This window comes from Symsagittifera roscoffensis, chromosome 3 (assembly GCF_963678635.1).
Source record: "Symsagittifera roscoffensis chromosome 3, txSymRosc1.1, whole genome shotgun sequence".
Classification (NCBI taxonomy): Eukaryota; Metazoa; Xenacoelomorpha; order Acoela; family Convolutidae; genus Symsagittifera; species Symsagittifera roscoffensis.
Genome location: NC_087064.1, coordinates 74,742,740 through 74,764,648, shown reverse-complemented (window position 1 = coordinate 74,764,648; position 21,909 = coordinate 74,742,740). Strand labels below are relative to the sequence as shown.

The 21,909-nt window shown below is 30.9% G+C and overlaps 1 protein-coding gene across 1 annotated transcript; it reads right to left on the bottom strand.

Moving 5' to 3' along the window:
• Positions 1-4,915: 4,915 nt before the first annotated feature.
• Positions 4,916-6,267, bottom strand: LOC134842779 (transmembrane protein 243-like). Its single transcript, XM_063859264.1, has 2 exons — positions 5,793-6,267; positions 4,916-5,134 (listed from the first exon to the last, which is right to left on the bottom strand). The coding sequence occupies exons 1-2, from the start codon at positions 6,010-6,012 to the stop codon at positions 4,995-4,997; spliced, it is 360 nt and encodes a 119-aa protein (XP_063715334.1). The 5' UTR covers positions 6,013-6,267; the 3' UTR covers positions 4,916-4,994.
• Between the last annotated feature and the right edge of the window lie 15,642 nt (positions 6,268-21,909).

Sequence of the window (21,909 nt, the reverse complement as noted above, 5' to 3'; positions counted from 1 at the left end):
AAGTTATCGCTAAAACTAATATTTATGCACACCTAATATTTATGCACACTAATATTTATGCAAATTAATATTTATGCGAACCAATTCCATGCATGCATTCAGTAAACCAAAGTTTCGGCATTTTATCAGATTAGCCAACCGAATTACCTAACAATTAATTCAGTTGCGTATTCAAAAAATTATAGAATGGATTTTTTCTGAGCTATAATGAAAAAATTAAGTTTCATATCAAGAGATGATTTTGTGATTGCATGGCATATGGCACCGTTGTATATGTATTTTTTTTTCTTTATTTCCAGTCAAAAAGACATAAATATTGCATCAACCAATTATATAATCACATTAATCAAAATTCAGATTTGTACAATATGACGTACTTGGGTTGACCACCATACATAAGACATGCTAGTCATGCAATGTTATACATGGGGCAAATGAACAAACGATAGTGGGAATGTATTCATATATTGGGATTGTATGAATGGAAATTTTTGAGAAATATAGAGCGCTTGTACCAAAATAAAAATTCTAACAAGTCCCAATTTTTTTCTTCAATTTTTGGTCTCAAAATCAATTCCTTACAAGATTTTTTTTTTCAAATGCATACCCGGGTTGAAGTTAAATTGCAATTCAGAAATTTATCATTGTTATAGCATTGTTTTGACATGTTTCAGGAATCTACCGGACCAAACGCATAGATTAACTATGTTTTTCCTATGTTCATTGTTTTTCTATTACTTATTACGAAAACATTGATGTGACATTGATGAAACATCGATGTGACATCTATGCTAAGACAGTGCTGTTACACTGATGTTACATCAAAGAAACATCTATGTTACATCCATGTTTGAACTAATTTTCATTTGTTACGAAATTTCGATTTAATTTCAAAGTTTTGTTACGTGTCGTTCCAAACTACAAAAAACGATTAAAATGGCATATCAGTATAAAGTCTACTAGAAATCATGTAAGCGTACGTTTTTTTTTTGCAAAAAATTATAAACTCAGCTTGACAGTATTAGCCTTGGGAGACACCGGGCTTGAAAAAAAAATTGCTTGGGAATATTTGATTTTTCAAAAAACAGTTGAGTTTTTTTTTTTCAAAATCGTACTCAGCCCACAGCTGAAAACAACCTGAAAACTCAGTTTTTTGTCGCAAAAAAGTTGACTTGTATTAGCATTGGTAGTTAGAAGGCTTGAAAAACTAATGTTTTCTGGGAACAGCGCAATTTACCTGGAACCAGCGCAAAACTTGGAAAAAAAAATAATTTTTTTGAAAAAATTTATGCATCCTCACACAGCTATAAATCAGCTGAAAACTAGTTAAAAAATGTAGAAATGTGTAAGTTTTGGTAGCTAGAAGGCTCAAGCAACTTTGATTGAAAAAAAAAGAAAAAAATCTGTATTTTTTCAACAAATTGAAGCAAACAACTTCAGCTAAAAATCAGCTGAAAACACCCTAAAAACGCAGTAATTTTTGGGAATTTTTTTTGAAATTTTTAATCGTGAAATTAAAATTTTTTTCCTTTTTTTATACCAAAAACTGATGATTACTAGTTTGTTTGTTTTGTTCATACGCGCATAATGTGGTGAGATAAATTACTTATCTGTTTGCCTAAAAATACTTTGAGACTAATAATCATCAAAAAATTTTGAAATTTTTTTCTTTGTGTTTTGTTCTTATAATTATCAATAATGCTCACAATTTCGTTGATTGCTTATAACTTTGTTTAGCAATTTCCTTTTGTAATTTCATTTGACTTTGTTGTAATAATGAATATCCTAATTTTTTGAATTTTTTTGATAATTGAGCTATAAAACCGAAAGCTGTGGAGATTTTTTTTTCAGGCAACCTTTGATTAATCTTCAATAAGAATGCTGAAAAATATCTTCAATAGGAAGGCCGAAATAAATTTAACAAAAGCTTTTGAAGATATTTCAAAGATATCGAAGATTGGTGGGCATGGGGAAATTGGTTTGCATTTTTTCCATAGACGAAAACTAAAAGATAAGCATTTTGTCCACCTGGGAAAACAGGGATGACAGACACATCAAGGTAATTTTCATCAAAGTTTCAGGGATGAAACAGAATATTCACATCAATTTTTCAGCCATGATTCAAGGATGAAACATTAGTATTATTTTCATCCATGTTTCATGGATGAATCATGGAATTGACATCCATGTTTTAGCCATGATTCATTGATGAAACATCACTGTAATTTGCATTCATGTTTCATAGATGAAACTTGGATGAACATCGCTTAGGTGGTACAGCGACATGATACATGGATGCAAAAGAAAAGAAACATCTTTGATGCATTTTTGAATTGCAAGGCAACTTTAACCCGTGTGCGAAATTAATGATATATCGATCGATACAAAAAAAGAAAGATCTTTGATGAATTTCTGAATTGCAATGCAAGTGCAACCCGTGTGCGACATTACTTTTTTTTTGTATATGAAAGTAAATCAAAAATGTCAAAAAAGAACTTTTTCTTCAGAAAAAAAGAACTCTCCAAAAAACCAGCTGATTTTCTTTCCTCGTGATTGCAAGAAATCAAGCAGTTTTCTCATAAAAGTTGTCATCACATATTATGTTATATTTAGGATTAAATTTTTTAGGAACAATTTATTGCTTTGACATAACTTCATATTGTAGCCTTTCTACGAGATTTTAAATTGCAACTTGACATATGCGTACCCGGGTTGAAGTCCCACCGTTAATTATCGCTTTTTTTGTAGTATCCCAGTGATCTCTATTTTCCAGTGCTGATTCATGTATAATTCAGCGTTTTTTTGCATAGCTATTTCTGCGATTTTTCAGAGCTATTTCAGTAATGGTTCCGTAGAAACTCATCGCTAATACTTCAAAAATTTTAACTCATTCTTGTAGCTTTCAAATGAAAGTTTTAGTTGATAAGCGCTTTAACTTGAGCTTATCGCAGGCATGATAGCGCAGAGGTAGCATACATGTCAACAAAGCTGATGGTTGCGGGATTGTAAACCGGTAGATCACTTTTTTTTCCTCATTTTGATAGGTTTTTTATCGCTCTTTCATTGCTGAAAAATAGCCGAATTAGCGATAATTTATCGAGAAAATTTGCTACTGTGGCAATGAATATCGATAGTTCATTGATGGCAATCGCTGTTTTTTTTTCACTTTTAATCGCTAATTTTTAATGCGAGCTCAACCCCGGTATCAATTATCCAGTGTTGTGTTACTGTGTTTGGAAACAAACACAACAAACCTACGCTAACATACATGGAATTAGATCACAGAAAATGCAGATTTGAATTTTTATAACAGAGTACGAGTCACACCGTGGGAGATTGCTAGTCATACAGTTGTTCACAATTTAGGATAAAGCAAGTCATACAATTTGGTGCGTTTATGAGAATTGTAGGACTACTTTTTTTTTGTAATTCTGGGTTGTTTTTGACAAAAAATTTGTGACAAAATCAAACTATATTGACTCTTGGACTGAAATTTGGCGTTTAAATTTTCTAACGCTCTGAAAAAATCCTTTTTTGAAATTACTGAATGAACTTGCTAATGAACCGCAAACACAACTTTTTGAAATTGCGCTAATAAACTCAACCTTTTGTTTTGTTGTCAGTACAAACTTAAAAAAACTCCAATATACCAGCAACAAGCATGAAAGTACCGCTAACATTTTTTAAATTTTCGTTACGATTTCAGAAAAAAGCTGATTATAGATGCCTGGGGTGGAAAAATTTTATACTGTACAGATGAAAAAGGTGCTTTGAGGTCAAAATCAAACATTTATTGAGCTGTGATTATTTTTGTATGCTTTTAGCAGTAGGTGTTCAAACTTACCCAATTAGGCCAATTACACAAACTTATGGTTGATTTAGTTCAACTTAAATTTATGAAGTGGGAGAGACCCTTTGGAAAAAACTGGCAAACACAATTTGGGGACACTAATGAAGATGAAATTACTTTTATCAGCCCAATACAGCTTTAAAAGCCCGCTGGTATAACCCAACACGTGTTGAGCCAAGGGAACGACTAGTAGCAATTTCAATTTTCATCGATAACGGATATACTTGACAAATTGTTTTTAATATCAAAACTAAAATGAATCAATTTTTACTAAATCATTAAATTTTAAATACGAAATAGCGCCCCTTTTGCATCACTCACGAAGGTTTCTCTCAAAACTTTTCAGCATTGTGCCCATTTCCTTAGCTTCATTTCTCCTAGTTTTTTAGAATTTCATTTGTTACTCTTTTTCACTCAGATTAGTTAAGTAGCAATAGAAGCAGTAGTGGATTTAGGGGGCGGGGATAGGGGGGGATGGGAGCGGACGCCTTCTCTCAGGTATTCCACCCCTGCCGACCAAAGGGTCCCACTTTGTATTATTTTGAGATATCCATTTTTGGCTGATTGACCTTAAAATTTTTCTAAAGGCGCCTTAGGCGCCAATCTATAATAATTTTGAGGGGGAAGCGCGCGCCGGAAAAACGCGCTTTTTTGGTTGAAATTTTCCAAAAAAAGCCTAAAAACGCCGTTTTTGGCTTTTTTCAAACAATTTGACTGCGACAAAGAAAATTTGGTCAAATTCATGTCTATATAGCGATTTGGGAGAGCTCAGAAAATCAAGTTGGTCAACCTAAAAGAAAAGATCGACACAATTTTCATTTTTTTTTTGAAAGTCCGCCCCCCCCCCCCCCTCTCGAGAAATTCCTAGAGCCGCGCCTGAATAGAAGTCTTCGATGAGTGAGAGATGGCACGTGATAATAGATCAATCACTACAGAACACAAAATGGGTGTGGCAGACTTTTGAGATCTCTTCACTAACAAAACCAGCGCCAGAGCAGCGAGTTTAGATATTCGTTTGGGGGTTAAAAAAAACTTAAAAAACTTGCAAATGCTTAACCCTTGAATTAGTCATGCATAGGGGTGTATACTCATTGAGGTATAAATAGGGGGGAGATTTGAAGAGATCCGATTTTTGCGGCGGTCTTCAATTTTCGGAGGCTGCGAATATGAGGCAGCAGGTGCAGAGAGCGATGATGCAGATGGCATTGTAGCATATGAGGTATCTGAACTTGGGGTCCAACTCCCCCCTCCGGTACCAGAAGATGATGACCAACTCAGAGATACAGAAGGTGCATAAAACAAACATCAACCGTGAAATTCTGTTCTCCGAAAATTTCAATACACTGACGCAAAATTAGTTTATATCAAACTGTTCTCATAACATAGGGACCAAATTGCACGAAAGTTTCAAGTCAGTCGAAGCTCTTTAAACTGACCAAAACTAACTGAAATTCACGTTTGATTTTCTTGATTTGTTGACCAATAACTTATGTTTGGCTGACATAACTCGAGGACACTCAGTCACGGGGTTTTCAAAAAACCGAAAATTTCGCAAAACTTTTTTTTCTAGTTAAATTATTAAGTTGAGACGATTTATTCACAAGGGAAAGGGACCAATGTTCGAGCTGTTCAGTTCTTCGCGGAGAACTGCTGTTGTGCCGCTTGTTAAGATCTACATGCATTTTTTTGGCTACTTTTCTGGGCTGGGTAATGTTACCTCACCCCCAAGCAACGTGAACGGTTTTTAGGTCGTCCGAATAGGTTTTTAGTTCTTAGCTTTCCGAAAAAACTAAAAAAACCCCATTTTGATAAATTTTTAGAGCCAAAAATGACTTTTTGAAAAAAAAACAGGTCGAAAATGAATCGAATTTTTGCCTGAGGGCTTTGGTCACAAAAGGGAATCCAAAATAGGATACTTTATTCGGCGAAAGGATTTCACGGCTCATCATACATATACACAAAGTGAAGAAAAGGTTGATAAGTCTCTTCGGTTGAACCATTCCATACACGAAGCAAGCAGACAGCATCAAAAGAGTCAGGCCAGTGAGGGAAAAGACGACAACTTTGTCCCGCCTTCGGATTTCCCCGAATAGAATTCCCTCACTCGCCATCGAAGCCTCCGCCATTCCATAACTCGGATTCGTAGTTTGATAATAATCCATTTTTGCTCTGCGCAATAATCACAGATTTTTTTTTACTGAAAAAAGGCAGCAAAATTTTTTTATATTTCCTAATTTGAAAAGATACTGAATCTTCCTCAGTTTTTTAGGTCTATCATAATCAATCAATTTGTTATGCCGATTTAATATATGAAAAAATCATAGCTCTAAATGATTTGCCCATTACTCAATTAATCTTTGAGAGAATGTGATTAACTGACTTTGAGATTTTGAATTTTAAGCTGACATGGTGTTATGATCATGGTGATTATTATTTGATGATCATATTTGTTTTCTTGGCTTAAGGTAGAACAAATATATTCACAAACTTTCCACGCATTACTCAAAGAATATCGTCTACAATATTAAAATTGACAAAAATGAAATCACGGATGACCGATTATGACGTTGCAATGAACTTTGAGAACTTTCTCGTTATTTGCCGCGGAATCATTTGGATAGCTTCCGTATACATACCAAGGCGCACGCACCGTTAAACATGTCAAAGCAATTCAAAGTTAGAATAGCGGCCTAGTAGCTGTTTAAGGAGAGGAAAATGGGGGGGGGGTAATACCTCCCCATCTTCACGAATTCGACCCTGTGGCCGTCATAATTTCTCCCATTTAGTAGTGCTCCTGTGCGACATAGATATGTGGCCTTGTTCAAAACTTTCAAAAAAAGCCTATAAACTTCGTTTTTGGTTAGTTTTTCTCAAAAACTCTCCTGCGGCGCATAAAATTTTCTGATAATAACGAAAAGGTCAGTAAAGTGTTTTGAGAAAGCTCAGAAAATCAATTTGGTTTAAACAATTTTACAAATTGCACCACTCTCGCGAGAAAATCACCACATTACGACCCGCACCGAAGTTTCTCGGATAAAATAGATTATATTGAGAAAATTTTGCCGAAAATATTGCCATTATAATCGATTATGTGTTACCATTTTAAGCAACATTTTCTATTATAATAGAAAGAAAACAGATTAATTTCATCAAGAATATATTGCCTTGTAATTCCACTAAAATTTATTTTTATCTCCACATAATCTCAAAAAAATCTTTTTTTTTGCCCTGAAATCGCCATGAAATTGCAATAAATTCGATTGCTTTCGCCATAAATTTGCAATCAAATTTTTTGTGTTTGCCATAAAATTGAAATAAAATCTATTGTTTTCGCCATAAAACCGCAACAAAAACTATTGCTATTGCCATAAAATTGCAATAAAATTGACTATGTTGTCAAAAAATTTAATTCTATTGTCAGAAAAATTGATTTTTCTCTTCTTAAAAGCATGCTATTTGAAAACTCAATGCAAAAGTTGAATTCAAACCAAACGACACAAATCATGAAAATCATCAATATAAACAAGATTTTCGGCACAAAAAATATGCAACAAAAATACAAAATATCATCATTGTAAATCAGATTTTGTGCAAAAACATATGTAAAAATTCAAGAATATTGTCAATATAAACCAGATTTGAGCTCGAAAATATGCAATGAAATCATAGTAAACCATTATTGTAAATCAAGTCTTGGGCAAAAATTTTTTAAAAAAATGATTAAATGGGTCAATATAAATCACATTTTGAGCTCAAAAATATGCAACAAAAATGTTCCTGAAAAGATACTGAATGTTCCTCAGTTTTTTAGGTCTATCAAAATCAATCAATTTGTTATGTCGATTTAATATATGAAAAAATCATAGCTCTAAATGACTTGCCCATTACTCAATTAATCTTTGAGAGAATGTGATTAACTGACTTTGAGATTTTGAATTTTAAGCTGACATGGTGTTATGATCATGGTGATTATTATTTGATGATCATATTTGTTTTCTTGGCTTAAGGTAGAACAAATATATTCACAAACTTTCCACGCATTACTCAAAGAATATCGTCTACAATATTAAAATTGACAAAAATGAAATCACGGATGACCGATTATGACGTTGCAATGAACTTTGAGAACTTTCTCGTTATTTGCCGCGGAATCATTTGGATAGCTTCCGTCTACATTCCAAGGCGCACGCACCGTTAAACATGTCAAAGCAATTCAAAGTTAGAATAGCGGCCTAGTAGCTGTTTAAGGAGGGGAAAATGGGGGGGGGGGGTAATACCTCCCCATCTTCACGAATTCGACCCTGTGGCCGCCATAATTTCTCCCATTTAGTAGTGCTCCTGTGCGACATCGATATGTGGCCTTGTTCAAAACTTTCAAAAAAAGCCTATAAACTTCTTTTTTGGTTAGTTTTTCTCAAAAACTCTCCTGCGGCGCATAAAATTTTCTGATAATAACGAAAAATTCAGTAAAGTGTTTTGAGAAAGCTCAGAAAATCAATTTGGTTTAAACAATTTTACAAATTGCACCACTCTCGCAAATAAATCACCACATTACGACCCGCACCGAAGTTTCTCGGATAAAACAGATTATATTGAGAAAATTTTGCCGAAAATTTTGCCATTATAATCGATTATGTGTAACCAATTTAAGCAACATTTTCTATTATAATAGAAAGAAAATAGATTAATTTCATCAAGAATATATTGCCTCGTAATTCCACTAAAATTTATTTTTATCTCCACATAATCTCAATAAAATCTTTTTTTTTCCCTGAAATTGCCATGAAATTGCAATAAAATCGATTGCTTTCGCCATAAATTTGCAATCAAATCTTTTGTGTTTGCCATAAAATTGAAATAAAATCTAATGTTTTCGCCATAAAACCGCAACAAAAACTATTGCTATCGCCATAAAATTGCAATAAAATTGATTATGTTGTCAAAAAATTTAATTCTATTGTCAGAAAAATTGATTTTTCTCTTCTTAAAAGCATGCTATTTGAAAACTCAATGCAAAAGTTGAATTCAAACCAAACGACACAAATCATGAAAATCATCAATATAAACAAGATTTTCGGCACAAAAAATATGCAACAAAAATACAAAATATTATCATTGTAAATCAGATTTTGTGCAAAAACATATGTAAAAATTCAAGAATATTGTCAATATAAACAAGATTTGAGCTCGAAAATATGCAATGAAATCATAGTAAACCATTATTGTAAATCAGGTCTTGGGCAAAATTTTTTTAAAAAAATGATTAAATGGGTCAATATAAATCACATTTTGAGCTCAAAAATATGCAACAAAAATGTTCCTGAAAAGATACTGAATGTTCCTCAGTGTTTTTTAGGTCTATCATAATCAATCAATTTGTTATGTCGATTTAATATATGAAAAAATCATAGCTCTAAATGATTTGCCCATTACTCAATTAATCTTTGAGAGAATGTGATTAACTGACTTTGAGATTTTGAATTTTAAGCTGACATGGTGTTATGATCATGGTGATTATTATTTGAGGATCATATTTGTTTTCTTGGCTAAAGGTAGAACAAATATATTCACAAACTTTCCACGCATTACTCAAAGAATATCGTCTACAATATTAAAATTGACAAAAATGAAATCACGGATGACCGATTATGACGTTGCAATGAACTTTGAGAACTTTCTCGTTATTTGCCGCGGAATCATTTGGATAGCTTCCGTATACATACCAAGGCGCACGCACCGTTAAACATGTCAAAGCAATTCAAAGTTAGAATAGCGGCCTAGTAGCTGTTTAAGGAGGGGAAAATGGGGGGGGGGTAATACCTCCCCATCTTCACGAATTCGACCCTGTGGCCGCCATAATTTCTCCCATTTAGTAGTGCTCCTGTGCGACATAGATATGTGGCCTTGTTCAAAACTTTCAAAAAAAGCCTATAAACTTCGTTTTTGGTTAGTTTTTCTCAAAAACTCTCCTGCGGCGCATAAAATTTTCTGATAATAACGAAAAGGTCAGTAAAGTGTTTTGAGAAAGCTCAGAAAATCAATTTGGTTTAAACAATTTTACAAATTGCACCACTCTCGCGAGAAAATCACCACATTACGACCCGCACCGAAGTTTCTCGGATAAAATAGATTATATTGAGAAAATTTCGCCGAAAATATTGCCATTATAATCGATTATGTGTTACCAATTTAAACAACATTTTCTATTATAATAGAAAGAAAATAGATTAATTTCATCAAGAATATATTGCCTTGTAATTCCACTAAAATTTATTTTTATCTCCACATAATCTCAATAAAAACTTTTTTTTGCCCTGAAATTGCCATGAAATTGCAATAAAATCGATTGCTTTCGCCATAAATTTGCAATCAAATTTTTTGTGTTTGCCATAAAATTGAAATAAAATCTATTGTTTTCGCCATAAAACCGCAACAAAAACTATTGCTATTGCCATAAAATTGCAATAAAATTGATTATGTTGTCAAAAAATTTAATTCTATTGTCAGAAAAATTGATTTTTCTCTTCTTAAAAGCATACTATTTGAAAACTCAATGCAAAAGTTGAATTCAAACCAAACGACACAAATCATGAAAATCATCAATATAAACAAGATTTTGGGCACAAAAAATATGCAACAAAAATACAAAATATCATCATTGTAAATCAGATTTTGTGCGAAAACATATGTAAAAATTCAAGAATATTGTCAATATAAACCAGATTTGAGCTCGAAAATATGCAATGAAATCATAGTAAACCATTATTGTAAATCAGGTCTTGGGCAAAATTTTTTAAAAAAAATGATTAAATGGGTCAATATAAATCACATTTTGAGCTCAAAAATATGCAACAAAAATGTTCCTGAAAAGATACTGAATGTTACTCAGTTTTTTAGGTCTATCATAATCAATCAATTTGTTATGTCGATTTAATATTAGAAAAAATCATAGCTCTAAATGATTTGCCCATTACTCAATTAATCTTTGAGAGAATGTGATTAACTGACTTTGAGATTTTGAATTTTAAGCTGACATGGTGTTATGATCATGGTGATTATTATTTGATGATCATATTTGTTTTCTTGGCTTAAGGTAGAACAAATATATTCACAAACTTTCCACGCATTACTCAAAGAATATCGTCTACAATATTAAAATTGACAAAAATGAAATCACGGATGACCGATTATGACGTTGCAATGAACTTTGAGAATTTTCTCGTTATTTGCCGCGGAATCATTTGGATAGCTTCCGTATACATACCAAGGCGCACGCACCGTTAAACATGTCAAAGCAATTCAAAGTTAGAATAGCGGCCTAGTAGCTGTTTAAGGAGGGGAAAATGGGGGGGGGGGGTAATACCTCCCCATCTTCACGAATTCGACCCTGTGGCCGCCATAATTTCTCCCATTTAGTAGTGCTCCTGTGCGACATAGATATGTGGCCTTGTTCAAAACTTTCAAAAAAGCCTATAAACTTCGTTTTTGGTTAGTTTTTCTCAAAAACTCTCCTGCGGCGCATAAAATTTTCTGATAATAACGAAAAGGTCAGTAAAGTGTTTTGAGAAAGCTCAGAAAATCAATTTGGTTTAAACAATTTTACAAATTGCACCACTCTCGCGAATAAATCACCACATTACGACCCGCACCGAAGTTTCTCGGATAAAATAGATTATATTGAGAAAATTTTGCCGAAAATTTTGCCATTATAATCGATTATGTGTAACCAATTTAAGCAACATTTTCTATTATAATAGAAAGAAAATAGATTAATTTCATCAAGAATATATTGCCTCGTAATTCCACTAAAAATTATTTTTATCTCCACATAATCTCAATAAAATCTTTTTTTTTGCCCTGAAATCGCCATGAAATTGCTATAAAATCGATTGCTTTCGCCATAAATTTGCAATCAAATCTTTTGTGTTTGCCATAAAATTGAAATAAAATCTAATGTTTTCGCCATAAAACTGCAACAAAAACTTTTGCTATTGCCATAAAATTGCAATAAAATTGATTATGTTGTCAAAAAATTTAATTCTATTGTCAGAAAAATTGATTTTTCTCTTCTTAAAAGCATGCTATTTGAAAACTCAATGCAAAAGTTGAATTCAAACCAAACGACACAAATCATGAAAATCAACAAAAATGCAACAAATAGCAACAAATCATGCAACAAAAATGTAGAAAATCATCATTGTAAATCAGATTTTGTGCAAAAACATGTAAAGATTCAGGAAAATTGTCAAAATAAACCAGATTTTGAGCTCAAAAATATGCTGTGAAATCATTGAAACTCATCATTGCAAATCAGATCTTGGTCAAAAACCTATGAAACAAATGAAGAAATGGGTCAATATAAATCATATTTTGAGCTCAGAAATATGCAACAAAATGTAGAAAATCATCATTGTAAATCAGATTTTGTGCAAAAACATATGTAAAGATCCAGGAAAATTGTCAAAATAAACCAGATTTTGAGCTCAAAGATATGCAATGAAATCATAGAAGCTCATCATTGTAAATCAGGTCTTGGGCAAAAACCTATGAAACCAAGAAGAAATGGATTAACATAAATCACATTTTGAGCTCAAAAATGTGCAACAAAAAAATAGAAAATCATCATTGTAAATCAGATCTTGGGCAAAAACCTATAAAACTATTGAAGAAATGGGTCAATATAAATTACATCTTGAGCTCAACAATATGCAACAAAAATGTAGAAAATCATCATTGTTAATCAGATTTTGTTTAAAAACATATGTAAAGATTCAAGAAAGTTGTCAAAACAAACCAGATTTTGAGCTCGAAAATACGCAATGAAATCTTAGAAAGTCATCATTGTAAATCAGATCTTGGGCAAAAACCTAAAAAACAAATGAAGAAATGGGTCAATATAAACCACAAGTAGTATATGAGTGGGAGGGGGGGAGAGTTGGGGGGGGGGGGGGTGCCTGGTGACCCCCATGTATTAAGATAGGCTATAGAGTATCCGGTCACCAGGCTATGTATTAAGATAGGGAATAGATTTCCTATGTATTAAGATAGGGAATAGGTTTCCCATGTATTAAGATGGTAGGTTTCAGATGGTAAGTTTCAGAAAAATTTTTGGCGCCCGATCTTACCATGTTTTAAGATAATGTTTAGATTTCCCATGTATTAAGATAGTGTATAGATATCCCTATGTATAAGGATTAGAAATTCATTGTATTAACATAGGGAAAAGATTTCCCAATGTATTAAGATAGGGAATGGTAAGGTTTCAGTGTGATGGTCAGAAAATAGTAAGAAAAACGGTATTTTTTGGATTTTGTGTGGAAATGTCTAGTTTTTTCGCAAAAATCTCGGCATGCGTTATGTAATTGTTGAGTGTTACATGTAGAATGTGCAATGAAGAGAATATGTTTATTGGTTCATGGTAAGTTCATGGTAAGATGTGCAAAAATTTGGAAATGCTTATAAAAAAAATTGATATTTTTTCAAAAAACTTCAAAACACGATATGATTTGATATAATTTTATAATAATAACTATTTTATTAGATGATCCTTTTTTAGAAACTGTACTCAATCTAGCTTAAACTATGCTGAAACCTACTGAAACTTTGGAAAAAAATTCATGTTTTTGGAAAAAAATTGCAAGATTTTTCAAGTATTTGGAAAAAATTGCAAAAATTTCAAGTATTTGGAACAAACTGCAAATTTTTGGAAAAAATTGCAGAAATCTCATAATTTTGGTTAAATTATTGTTGTTTTTGATCTAATTTTAAACATACTTTTACGTATTGGTTTTAAAAATAAGCTAAGATTGTATTTTAATTGGCATTATGTTGAGACAATGATCCAAAATTTTGAATAAAAAAATGACTTTTTCCACAATTTTTTCTCAATATATTGAAATACAATGAAGTTTACCTTAATTTGAGCTAAATACTTGGTTATACAATGCTCTAAACACTGAAAAGAAGGTTCATAGTAGCAGAGTCAATATTGAAACTTCCGGAAAACAGTGAAATTAGTCGTAATTTTTGAAAAGGTAAAATGAAAATTAATCAAGATTACATGAAATTTTCCATTTCGAACTTTTTATTTTGGTTTTTAACTAATTGTTTTTGTCCAGTTCAGGGATAATTTTTAGGAATCTCAATTCAAATGAACATTAAGCGCAATATTCTATGAAATTTCTAAATCAAACTCCATGATTCAACTCCTCCTCACTTTTTTCTCATTGAATTACCCAAATTTGTACAAAAATTAAAACTTGTGAGAAATTTTTTATGTTAAATTTTAGAAATTTCAGATTATTGATAGAAAATGAACAGTTTAATGCTAAAATTGTTTAAAATGGGATAGATGTTTCTTAAAAATTTATTCGATATTGGGTCAAATTCAACAAAAAATTTTTCATAACTCATGATTATCTCTCTGTTGCTTCTGCAACATAAGTTTCAAGATTTTCCGTAGAGTTTTTCCATGTTTTAAAGTTATTCTTGCTTTCTGTTTAATACATGTTTTCGCTATTGAACACACCCTACTAGAAAAATTAGTCAAAACTGGAGTATTTAGGAGGAAAATAGTATCAATTGAACGAACAATTTGCTGGCAGAGACGAAATTAGAACTGATACCGTATGATTATTACAATAAAAAATTTTAATATCTTCCTCAAGGTTCCCCTGTTCAGGTGCTATCGTAAACTATTTGAGCAAAAATACACATTTTGGGATCAATAACTATCACTTTTCCTGCAAAATAGTTATTAACTCGCTTTTTTTCTTAAATTTTGACGGAAATTTTCTCAAAAATATCCAAGTGAGGAAAAATTTGTGCTAGTTAAAGCATTCAAAAATATATGTACAAAATGAGAATATAAAGGTGTATTTTTACGATCTAAGAACAAATTAGGAGCAGCTCTATTAGTTATAATCTGAAAATCTCCGGAAATACGCAAGAGAAACTAGTTCCTAACATATACAATATAAAAACTTCTGAAAGAGCGAGTCTCAAAAAATTGATTTAGCAAAGCAAATCAAGGTGCAAACTGGAACAATTGTGTAATTTTCCGATTTTTATTAAGAAAAAAACTCTATGTAGTAAAAATGTAGTAATGTATTGTATATAGTGTTGTATATTCTATGTAGTATTGTGTATGTATGTAGCAAGGAAAAGTAGATCTTGAAAGCAAGTTTTCGATTTATGCTTTATGTATCTTCTTCCAAAAGATGTCGAATTGGGTTTGCTTCTCAAAAATTATCCTCAAAACATTTGATCTTTCATATAAAGTACCTAATATATCAAATGATAACAATTTTTTCTAATAAGTTACGCATAAATATAAGACCTTGAGAATTTTTATGTCGGCTTTTTTCTCAAGATATACTTTATAACCTAAATTTTAGTAAAATTATCTCAAATCTCCTAAGGAATAAATTGAATTTCTATCTCATTTTAGCATTTTCTCAGTTTCTGCTTCATCTACTATCTACCAAATGAATCCAATTTGAGCAAATTTTTACTTGAAAAATGAATTTTAGATGGAAAAATGTATCGTTTCAACGAACGTTCAATAATCCGAAGCTGAATTAATACCATAAATCCTTTACTAAAAAGCTTTAAAGAATTTTCTCAACCTCATAACTGTATAATGCTGTTTTAAATCTGAATTTCTCTTTTAGACTAAATTTTTAGTTGGAATGATGTATATCATTATCTTGAAACTTTCAAAGTTTAGCAAAATATACATTTTTTCCAGGTCATTTATCAATTTCTTTTCTAAAATCATCAAAAAATCAATAGTTTAACATAATTCTTAATAATTCAAACCACATTATCTGCTTGAAAAGCTCTGCTCTATGAACACTTTTACAAGCACTAAACAAGGAAAACTTTAAAATAGTAACTACAAAAAACCTTTCAATTAGTTGATGTTTTCCAAATATTCAAGTTTTACAATTTTTAGGCGAATACTTAAATACTCATTAGCATATGTTATGCACTTTACTACAAATTTATCACAACAAAGTCTCCGCAAGCTTGCAACCAAGGGAGTTTTTACTGTTGGTTAAAAGTTTTCGGATCGAGTTCCATGGAAAGCTTCACGACGATTTGAACTCGATTTTTGCTGTTTTTAACATCAATCAAAACTTTTGAATAAAAAATAAATGACAGTTCAGGTAATGTAATGAAAACACTGTATAAATACTGGCTAGATTTGTTACAATTGCTGAGACTTTTCAGATTCGGTAAAAACTAATAATCATAGTAAATTTTAAGTTTTTCAAAAAAAAACTTATAAAATTTACCTTCTCCTGAAGTGTGTTTGCAGTCTGCTGAGCACATAATTTAATATTATGCTGAGAATGGTTCTTCTTGAAATGATTAGCGAGTTCCACGCTGCTATAAGTAAAAAAATTACAGTTAGAACACTTCAAAACACCACATGTTCTACGATGTCTTGATGCATCTTTGTGAGTGTATTCCCTGCCACATTCAAGACATGCAACTCTTTCGTTTTTATTGAGTGAAGACATCTCAATAGTAATGAAAAATTAAATGGGAGATTTAAAATGTACCAAATTTTTAGACAAGGTGAGTTGAATAGCCTCAAAAAATGAATAAAATTAAATAAAAACAGCAAACTTATTAACCAATTGTTTTCAACGAAAAGAAAATCAGAGTGGATATGCTATTTAGCCTAGCTGAAATAAAAATCATCCAATCTAACCATGGAATTTTTAAAAGTATCAACCAATCAGAATCGAGCATTAATTACAAGGAAACTTTTATCTTTTCTGATATCAACCAATCAGAATTGAGCTTCAATAGTCATGTGATTTCCGACAAATTCAATGACCACCAATCAGAATTGAGTTTCAAAAGTCATGTTATTTTCAACAAATTCAATGGCAACCTATCAGAAATGAGCTTCAAAAGTCATTAATTTTTCAGGAAATTTAATGTCAACCAATCAGAGTTGATCTCTTCTTCTGATGAATTTTTCAACAATTTTTTAAAATTTGTAGATTTTGAGGATACTTTCACAGACATTATTTGTGTTAATAACCAATCAGAATGAAGTAATCACAGATTTTAAAAAACTTTGTAGATTAGAACCAGACTATGTTTATGAAACTTCCTAATCAATAAATTTTATTGAATTTTTCCAACATAACTAAGATTTGAAATTTGATACCCTAGTGGGATAAATGAGATTTTTTGTCTAGTTTATATTGTTTTTTCGACATTCAATTCAAATTTTGAAATTTCGATCAAAATTTTTTCGTGGTAATGACGTCATTCCTTCGAAATTTCTAGAATTTTCCAGATAAAATTTCAACCAATCAGAACTAAGCAGTTTCTAGACATAACTTTGGATCCAATATATTCATTTTTGAAGAATGTCAATTAAAAAGCATTTGAACTTTCTTGAATTACTCTACAGGAAAAAAAGAAAACATTCCGTGTACTTTTTTGATAATTTTTTGGACGTCTTTATTGTTTAGATTTCCCATGTATTAAGATAGTGTATAGATATCCCTATGTATAAGGATTAGAAATTCCTTGTATTAACATAGGGAAAAGATTTCCCAATGTATTAAGATAGGGAATGGTAGGGTTTCAGTGTGATGGTCAGAAAATAGTAAGAAAAACGGTATTTTTTGGATTTTGTGTGGAAATGTCTAGTTTTTTCGCAAAAATCTCGGCATGCGTTATGTAATTGTTGAGTGTTACATGTAGAATGTGCAATGAAGAGAATATGTTTATTGGTTCATGGTAAGTTCATGGTAAGATGTGCAAAAATTTGGAAATGCTTATAAAAAAAATTGATATTTTTTCAAAAAACTTCAAAACACGATATGATTTGATATAATTTTATAATAATAACTATTTTATTAGATGATCCTTTTTTAGAAACTGTACTCAATCTAGCTTAAACTATGCTGAAACCTACTGAAACTTTGGAAAAAAATTCAAGTTTTTGGAAAAAAATTGCAAGATTTTTCAAGTATTTGGAAAAAATTGCAAAAATTTCAAGTATTTGGAACAAACTGCAAATTTTTGGAAAAAATTGCAGAAATCTCATAATTTTGGTTAAATTTTTGTTGTTTTTGATCTAAGTTTAAACATACTTTTACGTATTGGTTTTAAAAATAAGCTAAGATTGTAATTTAATTGGCATTATGTTGAGACAATGATCCAAAATTTTGAATAAAAAAATGACTTTTTCCACAATTTTTTTTCAATATATTGAAATACAATGAAATTTACCTTAATTTGAGCTAAATAATTGGTTATACAATGCTCTAAACACTGAAAAGAAGGTTCATAGTAGCAGAGTCAATATTGAAACTTCCGGAAAACAGTGAAATTAGTCGTAATTTTTGAAAAGGTAAAATGAAAATTAATCAAGATTACATGAAATTTTCCATTTCGAACTTTTTATTTTGGTTTTTAACTAATTGTTTTTGTCCAGTTCAGGGATGATTTTTAGGAATCTCAATTCAAATGAACATTAAGCGCAATATTCTATGAAATTTCTAAATCAAACTCCATGATTCAACTCCTCCTCACTTTTTTCTCATTGAATTACCCAAATTTGTACAAAAATTAAAACTTGTGAGAAATTTTTTATGTTAAAATTTAGAAATTTCAGATTATTGATAGAAAATGAACAGTTTAATGCTAAAATTGTTTAAAATGGGATAGATGTTTCTTAAAAATTTATTCGATATTGGGTCAAATTCAACAAAAAAATTTTCATAACTGATGATTATCTCTCTGTTGCTTCTGCAACATAAGTTTCAAGATTTTCCGTAGAGTTTTTCCATGTTTTAAAGTTATTCTTGCTTTCTGTTTAATACATGTTTTCGCTATTGAACACACCCTACTAGAAAAATTAGTCAAAACTGGAGTATTTAGGAGGAAAATAGTATCAATTGAACGAACAATTTGCTGGCAGAGACGAAATTAGAACTGATACCGTATGATTATTACAATAAAAAATTTTAATATCTTCCTCAAGGTTCCCCTGTTCAGGTGCTATCGTAAACTATTTGAGCAAAAATACACATTTTGGGATCAATAACTATCACTTTTCCTGCAAAATAGTTATTAACTCGCTTTTTTTCTTAAATTTTGACGGAAATTTTCTCAAAAATATCCAAGTGAGGAAAAATTTGTGCTAGTTAAAGCATTCAAAAATATATGTACAAAATGAGAATATAAAGGTGTATTTTTACGATCTAAGAACAAATTAGGAGCAGCTCTATTAGTTATAATCTGAAAATCTCCGGAAATACGCAAGAGAAACTAGTTCCTAACATATACAATATAAAAACTTCTGAAAGAGCGAGTCTCAAAAAATTGATTTAGCAAAGCAAATCAAGGTGCAAACTGGAACAATTGTGTAATTTTCCGATTTTTATTAAGAAAAAAACTCTATGTAGTAAAAATGTAGTAATGTATTGTATATAGTGTTGTATATTCTATGTAGTATTGTGTATGTATGTAGCAAGGAAAAGTAGATCTTGAAAGCAAGTTTTCGATTTATGCTTTATGTATCTTCTTCCAAAAGATGTCGAATTGGGTTTGCTTCTCAAAAATTATCCTCAAAACATTTGATCTTTCATATAAAGTACCTAATATATCAAATGATAACAATTTTTTCTAATAAGTTACGCATAAATATAAGACCTTGAGAATTTTTATGTCGGCTTTTTTCTCAAGATATACTTTATAACCTAAATTTTAGTAAAATTATCTCAAATCTCCTAAGGAATAAATTGAATTTCTATCTCATTTTAGCATTTTCTCAGTTTCTGCTTCATCTACTATCTACCAAATGAATCCAATTTGAGCAAATTTTTACTTGAAAAATGAATTTTAGATGGAAAAATGTGTCGTTTCAACGAACGTTCAATAATCCGAAGCTGAATTAATACCATAAATGCTTTACTAAAAAGCTTTAAAGAATTTTCTCAACCTCATAACTGTATAATGCTGTTTTAAATCTGAATTTCTCTTTTAGACTAAATTTTTAGTTGGAATGATGTATATCATTATCTTGAAACTTTCAAAGTTTAGCAAAATATACATTTTTTCCAGGTCATTTATCAATTTCTTTTCTAAAATCATCAAAAAATCAATAGACTAACATAATTCTTAATAAGTCAAACCACATTATCTGCTAGGAAAGCTCTGCTCTATGAACACTTTTACAAGCACTAAACAAGGAAAACTTTAAAATAGTAACTACAAAAAACCTTTCAATTAGTTGATGTTTTCCAAATATTCAAGTTTTACAATTTTTAGGCGAATACTTAAATACTCATTAGCATATGTTATGCACTTTACTACAAATTTATCACAACAAAGTCTCCGCAAGCTTGCAACCAAGGGAGTTTTTACTGTTGGTTAAAAGTTTTCGGATCGAGTTCCATGGAAAGCTTCACGACGATTTGAACTCGATTTTTGCTGTCTTTAACATCAATCAAAACTTTTGAATAAAAAATAAATGACAGTTCAGGTAATGTAATGAAAACACTGTATAAATACTGGCTAGATTTGTTACAATTGCTGAGACTTTTCAGATTCGGTAAAAACTAATAATCATAGTAAATTTTAAGTTTTTCAAAAAAAAACTTATAAAATTTACCTTCTCCTGAAGTGTGTTTGCAGTCTGCTGAGCACATAATTTAATATTATGCTGAGAATGGTTCTTCTTGAAATGATTAGCGAGTTCCACGCTGCTATAAGTAAAAAAATTACAGTTAGAACACTTCAAAACACCACATGTTCTACGATGTCTTGATGCATCTTTGTGAGTGTATTCCCTGCCACATTCAAGACATGCAACTCTTTCGTTTTTATTGAGTGAAGACATCTCAATAGTAATGAAAAATTAAATGGGAGTTTTAAAATGTACCAAATTTTTAGACAAGGTGAGTTGAATAGCCTCAAAAAATGAATAAAATTAAATAAAAACAGCAAACTTATTAACCAATTGTTTTCAACGAAAAGAAAATCAGAGTGGATATGCTATTTAGCCTAGCTGAAATAAAAATCATCCAATCTAACCATGGAATTTTTAAAAGTATCAACCAATCAGAATCGAGCATTAATTACAAGGAAACTTTTATCTTTTCTGATATCAACCAATCAGAATTGAGCTTCAATAGTCATGTGATTTTCGACAAATTCAATGACCACCAATCAGAATTGAGTTTCAAAAGTCATGTAATTTTCAACAAATTCAATGGCAACCTATCAGAAATGAGCTTCAAAAGTCATTAATTTTTCAGGAAATTTAATGTCAACCAATCAGAGTTGATCTCTTCTTCTGATGAATTTTTCAACAATTTTTTAAAATTTGTAGATTTTGAGGATACTTTCACAGACATTATTTGTGTTAATAACCAATCAGAATGAAGTAATCACAGATTTTAAAAAACTTTGTAGATTAGAACCAGACTATGTTTATGAAACTTCCTAATCAATAAATTTTATTGAATTTTTCCAACATAACTAAGATTTGAAATTTGATACCCTAGTGGGATAAATGAGATTTTTTGTCTAGTTTATATTGTTTTTTCGATATTCAATTCAAATTTTGAAATTTCGATCAAAATTTTTTCGTGGTAATGACGTCATTCCTTCGAAATTTCTAGAATTTTCCAGATAAAATTTCAACCAATCAGAACTAAGCAGTTTCTAGACATAACTTTGGATCCAAAATGTTCATTTTTGAAGAATGTCAATTAAAAAGCATTTGAACTTTCTTGAATTACTCTACAGGAAAAAAAGAAAACATTCCGTGTACTTTTTTGATAATTTTTTGGACGTCTTTATTGTTTAGATTTCCCATGTATTAAGATAGTGTATAGATATCCCTATGTATAAGGATTAGAAATTCCTTGTATTAACATAGGGAAAAGATTTCCCAATGTATTAAGATAGGGAATGGTAGGGTTTCAGTGTGATGGTCAGAAAATAGTAAGAAAAACGGTATTTTTTGGATTTTGTGTGGAAATCTCTAGTTTTTTCGCAAAAATCTCGGCATGCGT

Coding starts and splice junctions, on each gene's coding strand:
- LOC134842779 (XM_063859264.1), bottom strand. CDS start 6,012: ATGGATTATTATCAAACTACGAATCCGAGTTATGGAATGGCGGAGGCT. Junction 5,135..5,792: donor TTTGTGTATATGTATGATGA/GCCGTGAAATCC, acceptor TATGCACCTTCT/GTATCTCTGAGTTGGTCATC.